We start from the raw sequence: 16,407 nt of genomic DNA, 5'->3' as shown, positions 1-16,407 counted from the left end.
GGGGTAAAGCTTAACACTAAGAAATCTCCCTTACACTCTGCTGTATTTCATAACACACAGATTCTTAGTCATCTATATTTAATTTAGATGTCGTTGTCATTGGAAACACAATTGTGTTAACTGTAATGCTGTCTGTGTCCGCGGCTCCTGCCTGTCTAGACTGCATTTCTGAACTCACTGTACTAAAGTGATCTCAGGACCATATTTCTCTACCGGAAACACACACAAAAAGCAAACGGCTAGAGCCTTCTTTCTTACTATTTGACTTGACTTGACTTTTGCAGTGTATTTCAATAAACATGTTCGGAAGAGAAGGGGAGCATTTATTATGATACATCTTGGCACAAAGCTACACTAAAATAAATGTCTTTGATTTCTGTAGAGCTTCATCCCCGCCACAGCAGAGCCTTTATTGAGGTTAGGTTTTGAGCGGATTGGGCGACTAAAATGTAAGGATGGCCTGAACCTCCAAACGTCCAAGGTGGGCTGGTTTGCCTTGGTGGGTTCCACTCTTCATGTGTACCTGGAAGACAGCCAGGAAGAAGAAATACACCTTCGCAAACTTAATGAGCTCTGTGAGTTTTTAATGCATTCTTCTATCTAAAAGTTTCATGCAATTTGCCTGTTGGCTGTGTGCATTGTAGTAAATGATATTATTTAAAACTTTGGTTTTGTGCCTGAAAGATTGTTTTGTGTTTTGCAGCAATCCAACAAGATAATGAAGTATTAGTTTTGGTGGAGAGGGGAAGGTGAGCGCTTTACTACAGATTGTGTAATGTAGAACTAGGATGTAGCGTTCTTGCATTTTCTGTTCTCCTGTACATTCTCTTCTTCACTTGTTTTTGTCTTCACTCTGTCTGTTTTAATCTTTTCCTACTAAGAACGTTGTACATAGAAGGAGAGAGGAAGTTGGATTTTGCTGGCTGGTGTGCTGCCATACAGTTTGCAGCAGGGAGTGGAGGCGACACTCTGAGTCAGCAGCAGCTGACCGACACAGACATACCAGTCGTAGTCCACAGCTGCATTGACTACATCACACAGTGCGGTGAGTGAACAGATGGAAAAAGACAAACACAGCAGTAAACATAAAGCAACAGATGCGTGTAGTAGTAAATGATTATCAGACTCACCTCTGTCTACACCAGTGGATCTTAACCTTGTTGGGAGGTACTGAACCACACCGGTTTCCTATGCACATTCACCGAACCCTTGGCATTGTAAATCATGCAGTTAGAATGCTGATTCCCATCACTCAACTCTATATTTATAGAACACTTTAAAACAACCACCACTGTTTTCTTAAGATGGACCCAAGGGCACCTGATACAATGAAAACAGCAGAGGCCCCATAATTGAACCCTGTGGAACACCATTACGTTCCGATATACATGTGGCCATAGTAAAAATAAGAAAATTATTACTTCAAATAAGCAAAATTATCTGCCAACAGAACAAGAACATTTTACTTAAATTTACCTGTAAATTTTTGAAAAATAAGAAAATAATACTACGGCCATATGAACCACAGCGGTTTTGAACATAGTCTTTTTTTAGAATAAAAACAAATATTGACTTTTTTAAGCTGTAATATATAGAACTATTTTCTTAAAATACATACATATTAATTTACGTTTGGCCAACTTGTGTCAAACAGGAAGGAAACGGGTCCCATTTTTATTGTCATTGGTATGACCTAGCCAGGGATTGAACCCACAACCTCCCAGTCTGAGGGTAGACACTCTACTACTAGACCACTGAGCTGGTCATGTATTTACTGGAAATAGCTTAGTAAATTAATAAGTAATAAGTATCTTAAAATAAGCAGAATCATCTTGTCTGACAATCTTATTTTAAGTAAAAATAACTTGTCAGAGCAAAATAAGAAGAAGAAAAAAAGAGAAATTATATCTTACTTAAGATTTCAGTTTTTGCAGTGTGAGTGCAAAGTGCTAGGTGTATTTTGTTTGCATATGATTGATTGTGCTGTATTTGTTCAGGCTTAACGTCTGAGGGGATATATCGCAAAAGCGGCGTGAACTCGCGCATCTCAGCTCTGTGCGAGAGGTTTCGTCAAGATGCTCGAAGCCTCCGCCTGAAGGAAGGAGAGCACCAGGTGGACGACGTCTCCAACACACTCAAACGCTTCTTCAGGGAGTTGGAAGAAGGGCTTTTCACATCTGAAGATGGCGGCACCTGGCTTACTACAACTGGTAACGTTCACATGGCGTCCCCGCGTCAGGAAGTTTTGAAAGTATGTTAAGTCAGAACACATTCATATTTCTGTCTTGCCTCTCGCTTGTCTCTTGATCCAGCCATTCAGGATGAAAGTGTGAAAATCTCCCAGTATCAGACGCTTTTGAACAAACTGCCTCGTGTTAACAGGGCAACGCTACGGGCCCTTATCAATCACTTGTACTGGTGAGTTAATACACCTGCACACTTTGTGAATGCCACATGAACACACCCACAACCACATTCTGCTTTTTGTGTTCTAGTGTGCAGAGGTTCTCTGAGCTCAATCAAATGAATCTGCATAACTTGGCCATCGTGTTTGGTCCTACATTGTTGCAGACGGACGGCAAGGACTACACGGCTGGCCGTGCCATCGAGGACCTCATACAGTACTACACGCTCATCTTTCAGGTCAGATGCAGTCAATTGAAGCAGCTATGATGTTTGGTGATTAGATATGTGGAGATTCCCGCACGCCAATGAAGTTGCACTTTCATTATGGCTAATTTAACCAATCAGAAGCCTGAAGAAAGGCATTTACGCAGGGTAGTGTGTAGTATCTTTGGGCCTGATTTACTTTGCTCACCCAGATGTGAAAGCCGATTTGCTAACCAGGCGCAACCAGATTTGCGTCTGCCAAACGTACAAAATACCCAAATTATGCTCATTCTGGGAGGAGCACAAAATACATTCATTTACACCCCTAATATATATATATATATATATATATATATATATATATATATATTGTTTTTTGCATATTATTGAAATTAATAGTGTGTTTTAAAAATGAATAAACATGGAAAAATTCTACACAGTGTCACTTTAAAGAGCACATCTGAGGCAAAATTAGAGTGGCTATAGTGGTAGGGAGAACTTTTACCTAAAACACAAAATACTGTTGCCAGTAATGAGCACAAAACATCCCATTTCAGATCTTAGTAAATGATTGCTCAGTATGCCCAAGAACAGCGCACACTATCTATTAGAGCGAACACAATAAAAACACCTGGGAGCTTGGTAGATTGATAGGTCAGATGGAGACTGAATAGAACAGGCCCATAGTGAAGTGGAGTTACACGTTCTTAATAATCACATCATAAAAGTTGGTCACACACAAACGTCAGTTTTTAATGAACCAATGTTTGTGTGGAAAAAAAATGCGTGGCTGAGCTGCCAATGGTACTAATCTGTATACTTTTATGTTGTAGGTGGATGAGCAGCAGTTGAAAAGGCAGCTGGAAGAGATCACTGTTATCATCCAAGTGCGCGAGAAATTGAACACAAAATTTCCTGTGAGTCACAAGCATGTAATGCAATATTTAACAGCAAGTTGTGTGTTTCATGGGCTGTCCTGCACTGGATGGACTTCAATATGACCGCATCTGTCTCAGTATTTAACATTATGTTACAATAAGTTCAGTTTATATTTTGTTAAGCGCACAGAAGTGCATGCAATCTAGTTTTGCATGAGTGAATGCATTTTTGTTGTTGTTAATGACATTTTATATTATATTATATTGATATTTTTGTATCTACTGAAAACCGCAGAGCACTGAACCTGGTGGGCATTTCATCTGCACAGTTTACTTGGAGGAAAAGAAGGACACCGCTGAGCAGCATGTGAAGGTACAACCTGACCCAAGGATAAAGTGTTTATACCCATGTTCCATAAAATAATTGGAAACTGATGTTAGCACAGTTCAACTTTACACTTGTGTTCACTTTTGACAGATCCCAGCATCTATGACAGCAGCAGAATTGACCTGTGAGATATTGGACAGGCGCAACATTCCTGTTAAAGACAAAGAGTACTGGAACTGCTGGGAGGTCATCGACAAGGAAGAAATGGGTGAGACTCGTCATGTCATTGTATACGGTTTGCGTTAAATGGAATGCAAAGTGATGTGTGTTCACATTGGTAAGTGGGAGTCGAAAATAATCACAAGCACTTCCTTTTTTTTTAACTTTTATTTATGTATGTACTGTATATATATATATATATATTTTTTTTTTTTTGTGTGTATTTGATTTTTTAAATGATATTTTTTATTATCCATTTTTATTTTAACATGTATTTATTTATTTCAATTATTTATTTTATCAGTTAACTAAGTTTGTCATCATGTAATTTTCAATAGTTCCCTGTCTATCTGCTCCTTTTGCAGAACGTCCTCTGCACTATCGTGAGCGAGTCTTACCCATCCTTCACTCCTTTGGTACCGACTCCCATCTTCTCATCAAGAAGCACTTTGCTATGGAAGCAATGATCATCTACCTGGGTAAACAATTTAATCACAGTTTAATCACATGCTTAAATTCATTACTGAATTAGTATAATGAATGAATAATTAAAAAAAACACTCTACTATGCCATGCCCTCCAGCCAGTAAGGTTGACCCATCCAAACATGGCATGATGAAATTCCGAGAGGAGAGAAGCATCCTCGGGTTGGGGCTGACCTCCGGGAGTTTCCACGACCGATATTTCATCCTCAACTCCAACTCGCTGCGGATGTACAAGGAAGTCAGAGTGAGTCTGTTACAGGCGCACATGCAAACACATCCTCCCACACACTCCTTGTTCACACTGGCCTCTCCTCTTCTTCTCCGTCACCTAGAGTAACCGTCCAGAACGAGACTGGCCAGTCAGGAACCTGAGGGTCTACTTGGGTATCAAGAAGAAACTCCGTGCTCCAACATGGTGAGATTATGAAGTGTAATCACACATCTTGTGATGCATCCATACAGTGTGGACCTGGGGTCACCAAAATGGTGACCACGGGTAGCCCCTTAGGACCAAAAAAGTAGCCTGCAAGCCAGCTCTAAAGATAGCTCACCAGTGATAGGACTTTGGTTCTTAGGTATACTGTAAAAGTGATCATCTGAAAATATAAACACATATGGAGATTTATAGGAAAGAAGTGTTGCATTATTGATACTTAACGGTTTCATATCTTGTTAATTCGCTACTTAGGCCTAGGTGTGCCAATACCTTTATAATGGTATAAATGAGGCTTTACCAATCCTGGTCCTCGAGGGCCGAATTCCTGCAGGTTTTAGATGTTTCTGTCCTCCAACTCACCTGATTGATGTAATCAGATTATCATCAAGCTCAGCAGAAGCCTGATCATCTTTAGAATCAGGTGTGCAGGAGCACAGAAACATCCAAATCCTGCAGGACTTGAGGATCAGGATTGGGAAGCCTAAATATATATAGGATCCAATTCCACTTAGTATTCAAATATTTAATGTACTGAACCCCCTCTTCCCACCCCATATGCTGCGGTGAATAAGGACAGTGTTAAAGTAATATACCTTTTTTTTTTTTTTACATACATTTAATGATGTTAATTCATCATATTGTCAGCATCATATGTAAACAATATCAATATGCTGCTTTCAACTCCTAGTGCAAAATTGTGTGGCATTCATCATCCAACCAGAGAATGTCATTAAGCGTCTTTTAAGCAAAATTATGCTAATACATTCAGTACATTTAGCTCTGTGATGCCACAGACTTGTAATGGATTTGAGTTGACTTTAAAATTACGACATTCGGTATAAAACGGAATGCAAATTAGGATTAGACTGTTTATCATAATTGTATGAAATATTGATTGATGCCTTTTTCAAATATTGTGACCTTGCTAACATGGTGTCAAATGGCCTGTAGAGGGCAGGCTGATTCCAAAAATGTCACTGCGCCGCGGCTGTTTTTGAAATAACCAATCTCTCTCTGTTCCTGATTGCAGCTGGGGCCTGACTGTGGTCTACGAGAGCAAGAAACAAGAGAAGGCAGAGAGACAGCAGTGGTGAGTAGCAGTAGACAATAAATAGAAGCAACAGGTCAGTCAACGTATTCTTTTTACTTAGCACAGCTCTGTGTAGAGATTCCACAGTGACTACAGCAACTCTTAAGAAAGTTCTCACACTATATTTCAACCAAACTTTGTTACATGACGTTTCATTCCTGTTGCAGAATACTACATCACTGCAGGTGTTGCCTCTGCGACATTTTATTGCTTGAAGCTCTATAATTCTTTTTTGCTACATGTACTGTAAACACAAGCAGTCTCACTGGGGGGTTGTATGTGTACAGAAATTGCTTAGGAAAACAAGTATATATGTACAGTGCTGCTCAAAAGTTTGTGAACCCTGCAGGCATGGTCAGATTTTTTGTATAAAATATTAAAATAACGTTATTAAATGTTTCGTGGTACCCCAATCGATAATGCTGACTTGAACAAAAACAATTATAATATTGTTATTCATTCTTGAACAAAAGTTGTTGATTTAAGAAAAACTCAGATTTCATGGGTGCAAAATAGGGATGAATGAAAATGCTTGGCCGAAAACCGAAACGGCGGAAAAAAAATATGCAAATGTTTACTATCATTGCATTTATTATAATTAATTAAAAATATAATATTATTGTAATTAATTAAAATTATAATATTATTATAAAGTATTTATTTAGCACTAGCATTTTAACCAAGCACAATATAAATTGAAATGTGCCCACACCGCAGACATGTTGGATAATGGTACATTAAACACCGAACGAGGATTGAGCTTTTTCCGGCGGAGCGATTGCACTTTATAGTCAATGTAGTTCGCACAGGCGGGGACGGTTGCGTGCCGCGGGACAAGGTGCGGGGCACTTAAAATCGGCACATTCACATATTCACCAACGTTTAAAAATAAATACATTTGTTCGCACCAGCTAGTCCGCTTCGGGAACAGACTGCAAAATCACACACAGCGTCCTGTACAGGTCTGTTGCCACCCACAGATAGCGGTAAGTGTTTCCGTGTTTAAAACTTGATAGCAATAGTGCTAGCATTAGCTAAAGTATTTAGCACGGCCACCAGGATGCCGGTGAAAAAGTGGAACCGTTCGAGAGGCTCTTATTTAAAAAAAGAAAAGAAAGAGAAGGCGCTGCGGGACAAAGAGTGGCTCACCTGTACTGCAATACGGCAGTTCTGTCTTTTTTCAAACCCACTTAAATGTTGTACACCAAGCGACGCCCCTCTTCTCCGGTGTGCGCAATGACCCCGGGAGCTGCTGCGACCGACCGGTGAAAAGCCAGCGTTCGCTGTTTAATTCAAACAGACGCTTGCTTGCTTGCAGCGGGTTTTTGTTTGTCACCGCAACCTATTTCGGCTATATTCTTTCGGCTTTAATTTCATTTCAACCGAATGCCGAAAATGGCAACATTAGCCATTTTCGGCCGAAAATTTGCGGTGGCCGGATATTCGTTGCACAAGTATGTGAACCTCTCACTTAATCAGACATTGCACCTCCTTTTGCAATGATAACTTCATCCAAACACTTTCTTTAGTAATCTATTAGTCTTTCACATCTACTTTGGGGGATTTTTTGCCAATCTTCCTTGCAAAATGCAGCCAATTGAGAGAGGTTGGATGGGCGTCGAGCATAAACTGCCTGCTTCAGGTCCCGCCACAGAATTTTGAAATCATTTAAATCAGGATTTTAACTGGGCACATCTAGAACATGAATCTTGTTCTTCAGCCATTCCTTGGTTGTATTGCTGCAATGCTTTGGATTATTGTCATGCTGCATGATCCATCGTCTACCAGGCTGTAACTTCACAAAGGACGGCTTCAGGTTATGATCCAGGATTTCACAATATTCCTCTGAATTCATGATTCCCTGGATTATGTTGAGTTGTCCAGGTCCTGAGGATGAAAAGTCAGCCCAGAATTGAACATTCTCACCCTCATGCTTCACTCTACGGTGAAGGTTATTTTGCTGGTATGTAGTGTTGACTTTTCACCAAACATGACTGTTTTAGTTGAGACCAAAATGTTCACAATTTTGGACTCATCTGTCCACAGAAGGGACTTCCAAAAAGCTTCAGATTTGTCCAGGTACTCTTTGGCAAAGTTGTGATGGGCAGTTTTGATCTTTTTTTTTTTGTGATTATAGGCTTCTACCTAGCAAGCCTTCCATGAAAGCCTTGTTGATTTACTTTTGTTCTGATTGTTGAAGCATGCACATGTGGCCCAGATGCAGCAAAAGAGGTCTGCAAATCCCTCGATGTGATGTTCAAGTTGGCTTTTTACCTGAATGATCATTTTTCTTGTGGGTCTTGCTGATATTTTAGAAGGTCGTCCTCTTCTAGGCAGGATTGTAGTAATTTGTAATGATGAAGCTCAATTTTGTTTAGATGACTTTATAGCTTTCCCCAGACAGATGTGCTGTTACTACCCACTTCCTGAGGTCTCTTCCTCTCAGCATGACTGACCTGTATGGGTTCTCCTGGGTAAGACTAAAGTGACGGGGTTTTGTCTCTGTTTCAGTCAGTGATGCACAATTTCTTTGCTAAACCTCTTCATTTAATTGGTCCATTTCAGTGGTTAGTTTAGCTACCAATTTGTCCTACCTGATCCTACTATATTGCATCCAGGATGTCTGACATAATACTGTACAGTACATCGGCAAATATACATGGGTAACTTGTGTGTTCATCCATGTACGCATCGGTGTGTTCCTGTTGTAGTGTGCTCGATACACCCTGTCAACAACAGTTTAGGTCAACTCTCGAATAATGGCATGGCTGCTCTCATCCTGCTGTTGGCTTAATTGTTGTGTGTGTGGAGGGGGGGGGGGTTCTATCATCATGTTACTTATGGCAAAAACAGAGGAATGGAGCAGGAGGGGGTTGATGAATATATCCAAGGGGGTACTTAAGATAAAGGGGTCTTTATTTACAGTATTTGGCACCCAATATCCCATCAGGGATTCATTAGACTAATGGGCTAACATGTGCGGTCTCTGAAACTGGAATCGGTGGAGTTTGAATGTTTCCTTGCGGATGTTCTCCAGGTATTCACCCGTATCCCTGAACTGGCCACAAGATTCAATATTTTCCTCACTGTCGCTTTTAAGATCACATATACAGTAAAAATAGATTTTATATGCAATGGATGGGACATGCCAACTGAGTATACAAATAAAACCACTGCTTCAAATCTAAGCGGCATTATGAACAAAAAAAAACCTCATTGCATGCCAAGGGTATGCGTGCTAAAACAAATATGTGTACACGACAGTGTATTTGACTAACACATTAACTGGCGTGTATCTTGGCGTGCAACCTTTTAATGAGCTGCGTTGGTCCTAATGATACAAATCTGGCAGAAGGCAGATACTGTATGTGAGTGCATGTATGGGGGTTTAAAGTAGAAGGCTGTACTTGAGGCCAGTCTTTTTACCAAACCTGACTGACCCCTTTTCTGTTGACCAATTTTGTTCTCAAAAGTTTGTCAATCTGTGTTTCCATTAAGTCTCAGCAACTGTATAAGTGTGTATTCGAAATATGTGCTCAAAGCCCAAATCATGTATAATTAAAAAGTATAAGTCACACAATGCTTCTCTTTGTCTGATTTATATTTCTGCAGGTACCTCTGCTGTGAGACTCAGCCAGAAATGAGAGAGTGGTACGCTACTTTTTTGAGTATTCAGGTCAGCTCCTCTCTCACTCACTCACACGTGACCACAATCTCTCGGCCAGGTGCCCCAATCCATATGATTAATCTGTACAAAAATGTATTAAATACCAATTCTAATAGATGTTTGATGTCACATTCTGCTATTTGTGCAATTTGGATAATGTATGTTTGGGTTATAAGCGGCTGTATCCTGTGGAGCCAACATGAAGGGTACGAAAAATGAAGGGCACAATGAATGGCCTCATAAAAGCCTGCGGGTCATAGCTGGTGTCAAAACCATCGACTTTGTCCAGTTTTGTCACGTGCTTTGCCATTCTGCCCCTTTTTAAAGAACGACGGCGACGTGTGGCCTCAGGACGGACTTCAGCCGAGCCGCGCGAGCCACGTGTTGCCCGACACGCGTCACGGTAACGTGTCACTGATACCGCTGCGTGGCAGTGAGAATGAGATGCGGAACAGCGTAGCAGCTTTCAGCCAAGATCCGCTTGCTGTGAGTCAACCTACCAATCACCGCTTTCAATCTCAGCAGAAGCTGGCAGCTTCCATTTGCTTGCTCCGTTCAGAAATGCTGGTACAAACCCTCAACCACGGTCCTTCATGTGTGTGCAGTGAAGTCCAAAATGATTCATAGCCTGGTTAAGTGCAATTTTTTGGGTGGAAATTTTATTACAAACCAGGAAAAGTCTGTAAAAAGTTTGACATCACGGTGTGAAATTTGTTAAGTTTCACATCCGTGACTGTTTTGAAGAAATATTATTTGTTTGCAAATTGCATCATTTGAAAGAGTTTAAATTAACTACACGTGTACATACATTAGGTTATAATCCATTTCTGAAAAGATAAAATTGTTCTAAAAAAAATTTTAACACAGTGGAGAGTACTCGTCAAGTTTTTGTCACCTTCACCAAACAAAAGGGCCAGAGTATGAACACTTTTGGGCTTTCTGTACTTTTTATTATAAAAAATAATAACTGAAATAATTACTATTAGGGCTGGGTATCGATTCAAATTTCCTCAATCGATTTGATTTTGATTCACAAGTGTTCAGTTCGATTTGGTTTAGGTTTTTCCCAATTCGATTCACTTCATTTCAATCCGATATTGATTAATTATGGAACAACAATTCTTCTTAGATATCAAGGATATGATAAAAACTCCACAAACATTAAATTCCAAGTTAAATTTTGCGGAGGCAGTAACTGTTTAAATAATTAGTTTACTAACGAAAGCAACATGTGTTATAATCACTTTACACAAACATTGACATCAGCAAGGATGAGATGAAAATATTTTCATCATTCTAATTCAATAATTGTAAATATAAATTTAAAAGATTCTGAATTCTCTTAAGGTGCAAAAAGTCAGGTCTTTCCGAAATGTAAGAAAATACTTTTAAATTGTTGTGAACACTAAGTTTCAAGAAAATGGTAAGATACAAAAAACTGAAGACAAAAAATGGACTTTAAAATTATAGTTTCTTACAAATAAATGGGAAAAAAGAGATAGAAGAATCAATTCATGGTTTTATGAATCAATATCAGGTTGAAAAGGAAAATCGATTCGATATCAATTTTATTTTAATTTTTTAACCCAGCCCTAATTACTATCACACATTCTCTGTATCAAAACATCTGCCTTTGCAAAATTAATAATGCCAGATTGATATTATTTAACAATAGGGATGTTCAATACCGCCCCACCCCCCCTCCCCAAGAAAACAAAGACATAATTTAAAACAAAAGACAAAAACACCTATGTATCCCAATATAGCATTTTTCCAATTGCATGAAATTACCGGCAATTTTCTATTCTTCAAATTTGTAGTTTCTGATCGTGAAACAGCCACAAAAAGGTATCGGCCACTGTTGCGAGTACCAATACCTTGAAATAAGACCTAGTATCAGCCCGATACCAATGCCTGTATCGGTCACATACTATGGCGAGATAACGGGACTGTACCGTTTTTGATTGAGCCAAGAGGATTGATTCCATTGTGACTCGGAACCAAAATGAATACAATTGAATCCTCTAATAAATTGAATCCTCTAATAAAAAAGCGAAAAATTTAACCACTCTCTCTTTCATGGATTTGATGATATTCATCGCACACCCCATCAAACTTGCTTGGTTTCCCTCAGAGGGCCTTAGGATTGTAAAAATCATATAAATATATAATCACCTCACATTTGCTCTTGCTTTTAACTGTGATAAAAAAAAAAGTTAAATTAGAAGGCATGGAAAGTGGATTTGATGAAATATACACTGTGTGTGTGTGTGTGTATATATATTAAAACAGCATTATTACCTTTTGTAATGGCAGACCATTCTTTCACAAATTGCCAAGGTAGTCCCAGTAAGATAAAAAAAAATTATGAGTCAGTTGTCTCCCAGCATTTTAGATTTTTTTCTTTTATATTGCATCCAATAGGACAATAGTTTGGGGTTTGTGCCTGAGAAGCATGTATAATCTCTGTACTGTGATTTATATTTGATTTAACCATCATAACTGGATCTGGCTTCCTAAAGTGTGACTTTTGATACAAAAAAATATATATATGAGGGGCTCCCACTTGCCAGCACAGAAGAATAGATGCCTCATTTGCACCCTGGGCTGAAAAGCAGAGCCGAGAGGGGTAGACGGCCTCATCTCCATATTGTCGTTGGTGGAAGCGTGAGCCAAGAAAACACAAGCGCACAAGTTTGCCAAGCTGGCTTTGACAAGGCCGGAACGATGAAAATGAGGAACACTGCTGCCTTGCAAACTTGGCAGGGAGACGACAAACATCATCTCTGAAGCTCTGCTGGGCTCCATTACAAACGTGGAGACATTTGACCAGAGCAGTCCAACGCCATCAATATCATCTGCTCCGTCTGTTTTTTTTTTTTTTTAGTTGGGAAAGGTTAGCGTAACCATCCAGATTCGTCTCCCGCTGCTCTTAGCAAAACATCCCAGAACTCTGATTAGTGACTCCAGCTTGGCAATGCCTCGCATGGTTTCCATTGATTCTCATCCATCCAATTCATTGATCCGTTCATTTTAGTGGAGGGGTTGAAAGGAGGAAGCGAGATCCATGCGTCGCTGTGTGCGCTCGTGTGAATGGCAGATGTTGACCAACTGATGTGAAAGGTCTCTGTGGACTCTCAATGCATGTAGAGTAGAACAGTACAGCATGCGTGAGTCTTCACCAAATATGTTTGTATGTGGCTTATTGCCAAGTTTGCCTTTTCCGTCCGCCTTTCAGTCTTTATCTGCTCTAAACTATTTGTCCATCTATCTTCCAGCTATTTAGAGACATTCGATAATGGAGGCTGCAAGAAAGGTACAGTGTTTACTAATTTGCTACTTGTAGATGCATGGCGACATCTAGGAGTGCATAGTTTAGAAGGATGAATATGTCAAACAAGTGTTTTCCCCCGTTGAAATCAATAATATATTGAATTCATTTGTCCCAGGGTCAAATTGTCACCTCGAAAAAAAAAACTACACAGATCAAATTTCCTGTGTGGTTTACTGCCATGTTGCGTAATAATGGGTAATCAATAAAATGAGTACTTTGCCTTTGAGGGTGCACAACAAGACGACTCACTTTGTAGTGCGCAAAGTCAATTATTTTATGTATTGTCATTGTTTTGTCGATACTGGGCAGCCTGCACAACAGGCTTGTGTGTCGAGAATGGCCAACTGTGCGGTTCACGTTGTATAAGACAACAAGCAGGCTTGCTGTATGTGCTGTATGTATGTAAATCGCCATGACAAAAGACCCCATGTCAAGTCCAGGGCAATTAGTGCAACTGGAATTTCAGTGGAAAACATCCCATTTGTGCGCCAACAATTCAAAGTTTATTTCCATCACCATTGGACCCGCAACTCAAGAGAGAGTATTTACTTCATTTGTGCTCCCACTCGTCTAAAGATGGCATTCTGATTAGTATTACGTTTATAGAATGTGGATTAAGTAACAAAATTAGTGGTAGACCCATATGTTTTTGTTGGGGCTGATACCAATTATTATTAGTCAATGAGGCTTGTAACCGATATTCCTTTGCAGTGAAAGAGAAAAAGTTAGTGTAACCCCCCCCCCCCCCATTTTTTCTTTTAATTAAGATTAGCTGCAGTTGCCTTTTGCAAGCAGTCTTTTTACCCCACTTGTCGCATCCCTTTTCCAATAATAAACATAAAAAGAATAGACAGCTTTGTTTATAAAATTATAACACAAATTGCAGGTTTCAGGTAACATATTTTAAGCTAAAAAAATAAATAAAAATTAAGTAAATAGCCCCCTAAAGTTTTCTACTGTAAATAAAGTTTTACCTAATTTCAACATCATTTATTTTATTATTATTATTATTTTTTAATTAAATAAAGAGAGTTCCCAGTGTCAGCGCATCATCATCATCATATATAAAGTGAAGTGGAAATTTAAATAAATACTTTAATGAAAAGTTACCTGTAACTTACTGAGCGGCAAATGTAGCTAATTTGGGGTTTTCGTCAGGGTTCGTAAAAGTTTCAAAAGATCTCGGCTTGTGGACATCACATGACCAAACTCGGGTAACAGGTGGACTGTGATTGGTCGTTACAAGTGGCAAAATGGCCACCCCCTGTGATTGATAACAACTGGTGGATTTTGCTGCTTAATTTATATTCCACAAAAACAATATCAACACGAAAATGTGGGTTTTTAATGGTGGAAAATGATCTTGGTCTCATTTTTGGGGGGGATTTTTAATATTCACCGTCTGTATACCAAGGTGATAGCAGGAGTGTCACACTTACACAAGGTCACATTATAAACAACATCACATCTCCAAAATGTCTGCCGTCTATAAACACATTTCAAGCTTGACCTCTCAGCCAAAGAGAGCGACGAGATTTACGGCTCAACCTGCAACTTCAGCTTATCGATCTTTTCTACAGGACGAGTGTTTGGCGTCATCAGGTGACCTCGGCACTCTCCGGTGACATCATCAGTGTGTGACACTGCGGACCCGAATGAAGAAACGGGAGGAAGTGAAGTGGACCAAACGTGAATGGACAAAAGCGCCATTATTCAATTTCCCCTGAACAGTTGAAGTTTATACTTGAATGTGTTTCGGACACTTTGATGGAGGGTGTTCATTCCTGATGGGTTCCTGAATGGCCTCCATCTTGGCAAGAGTCAAGCACGGATTTCATATTACTGCATCTCATATAGGCCAGAAGCATTAAAGCACATCCTGAAGGAAACTTTCATTCCTATTATGTATTTGTTTTGAAGGATTTAAACAGGTTGCTTGAAAGTACCAGTGGGGGTCTTTTTTTCTTTTTTTTTCTCTTCCTGAAATTGTAAATTCTATTTTCTTGATGTATGTTATTTTTTTCTATATATAAAACAATTGTTATGGTAACCCTCTGGTTCAAATGCAATCATTGCCATTGTAAGCAAAGCATAATGTGATGGCAGAGGTGGTCCAGATTTGTGGTTTTCGTAATGCCGCTTTATTTCAAGTCATCTTCCCGCCCTGATGATCAGTGTTCATTGTTTGAGTTCTGAAACAATTTCTTATTTTTGACTGGCCACCAGTAGCTTGTAGAGCGCCACCTGTAGGCCAATGCCCACATTTGAAATGTTCTTATTTATTTGAGTTACAGAGGATATAAGAGTGCTGAAGGTTTGGCTTATATGGGGGAAAAGTGTGTGTTGTTCGCCCTCATGTCAATCCAACATTCTCCTTACAATTTCATTTTTAACAAATACAAATCATCGTCGCACATTTGAATAACACGAATGGGAGTTGTTTTGTCCTCTAAAGTTATCAAAGTGTAATGTGCAAAATGTGGCCTTTCTCATGTTATGAGACCTACAGATGAATGTTTATGCCATTATGATATTTATTGTTAGGATACTTGTTACATTTTTAGGGGGGACATTTTGACTTAAATAAAGGTAGCTCAAACTTCCATAAGTGTACTTAACATGAATGACAATTTAAATAATGGAGAAGTTTATACTTTATTTAGGATTTGTTCATTTGATTAATCAGTAATTGGTAGACACTGCTGAGGAATTAACTATTTTCATGTGATTGTCAAAAATAAATCCTACGTACAGCATGCCACCTTAATTTTTTTTCCCCCTTTGAACTTTTAATAAATCGTGTGCACAGAATGGCTGCACAAAAGTCTGTGTAAAAGGTTAATGTACCCTACCTGATGGCAATCCACTATGCTCTTCAAATGCAAATTGTGCGAGGTCAAGCTGGCCCCCGGGCCCGGGAACAAGTACACACACACACACAGATATGATGTATGTTCAATGTGACAACTGTTGCTCAAACTTTTCCCGGCCTCGGGGTTTCGTGCCATAAAGTGTTGCCTATAGACGTGCCTGGAGGAGAATGTCACAGGGATGTATGTAAAGGGAGGGGGTACGATGATCGTGCAGGGCTAACGACGGGCTGCAGAGGTTATAGTGCGTTTTGAGTGATTCATGGCGATCCACCAGTTGTGTGTGGTCAAAGCTATAAGCAGAAGTGACACATCGGGGTCAGTGTATACCTCAAGACACACACCGGAGAGCCCCGCCAGGGACCCGCACACTGTACGAGACCTTCACGTTTTCCCACACGCACAGGAGACCCACCGGGGATAAACACAGCGAGATGCATAATTGTATGCACGCATTTCAAAATGGCCTTTACGATATAGGTCATAGCAG

The 16,407-nt window shown here is 39.6% G+C and overlaps 1 protein-coding gene across 5 annotated transcripts in view; it reads left to right on the top strand.

The window, feature by feature from the left end:
• Positions 1 to 15,803, top strand: part of arap1 (ArfGAP with RhoGAP domain, ankyrin repeat and PH domain 1) — a 48,035-nt gene extending 32,232 nt beyond the window's left edge. For 4 of the 5 annotated variants that reach the window (XM_086080475.1, XM_086080473.1, XM_086080474.1 and 1 more), the window contains 17 exons: positions 383 to 575; positions 704 to 749; positions 882 to 1,045; positions 1,998 to 2,210; positions 2,313 to 2,418; positions 2,496 to 2,643; positions 3,444 to 3,527; positions 3,784 to 3,861; positions 3,967 to 4,084; positions 4,401 to 4,514; positions 4,619 to 4,764; positions 4,853 to 4,935; positions 5,987 to 6,046; positions 9,659 to 9,722; positions 10,041 to 10,199; positions 12,992 to 13,029; positions 14,628 to 15,803. In XM_086080475.1, coding sequence (XP_085936601.1) covers positions 383 to 575; positions 704 to 749; positions 882 to 1,045; positions 1,998 to 2,210; positions 2,313 to 2,418; positions 2,496 to 2,643; positions 3,444 to 3,527; positions 3,784 to 3,861; positions 3,967 to 4,084; positions 4,401 to 4,514; positions 4,619 to 4,764; positions 4,853 to 4,935; positions 5,987 to 6,046; positions 9,659 to 9,722; positions 10,041 to 10,199; positions 12,992 to 13,012 — 1,797 coding nt within the window. In that variant the 3' untranslated portion in view covers positions 13,013 to 13,029; positions 14,628 to 15,803. The remainder of the gene's footprint in view (positions 1 to 382; positions 576 to 703; positions 750 to 881; positions 1,046 to 1,997; positions 2,211 to 2,312; positions 2,419 to 2,495; positions 2,644 to 3,443; positions 3,528 to 3,783; positions 3,862 to 3,966; positions 4,085 to 4,400; positions 4,515 to 4,618; positions 4,765 to 4,852; positions 4,936 to 5,986; positions 6,047 to 9,658; positions 9,723 to 10,040; positions 10,200 to 12,991; positions 13,030 to 14,627) is intronic. The other variant, XM_086080476.1, reaches the window with a different exon arrangement.
• The last annotated feature ends 604 nt before the right edge of the window (positions 15,804 to 16,407 follow it).

The sequence above is a fragment of the Leptonotus elevatus genome, chromosome 7, assembly GCF_054856555.1.
Source record: "Leptonotus elevatus isolate MCC_2025b chromosome 7, RoL_Lele_1.0, whole genome shotgun sequence".
NCBI lineage: Eukaryota > Metazoa > Chordata > Actinopteri > Syngnathiformes > Syngnathidae > Leptonotus > Leptonotus elevatus.
Note: the sequence above shows the minus strand (reverse complement) of the source record. Positions and strands in the feature narration are given on the sequence as shown.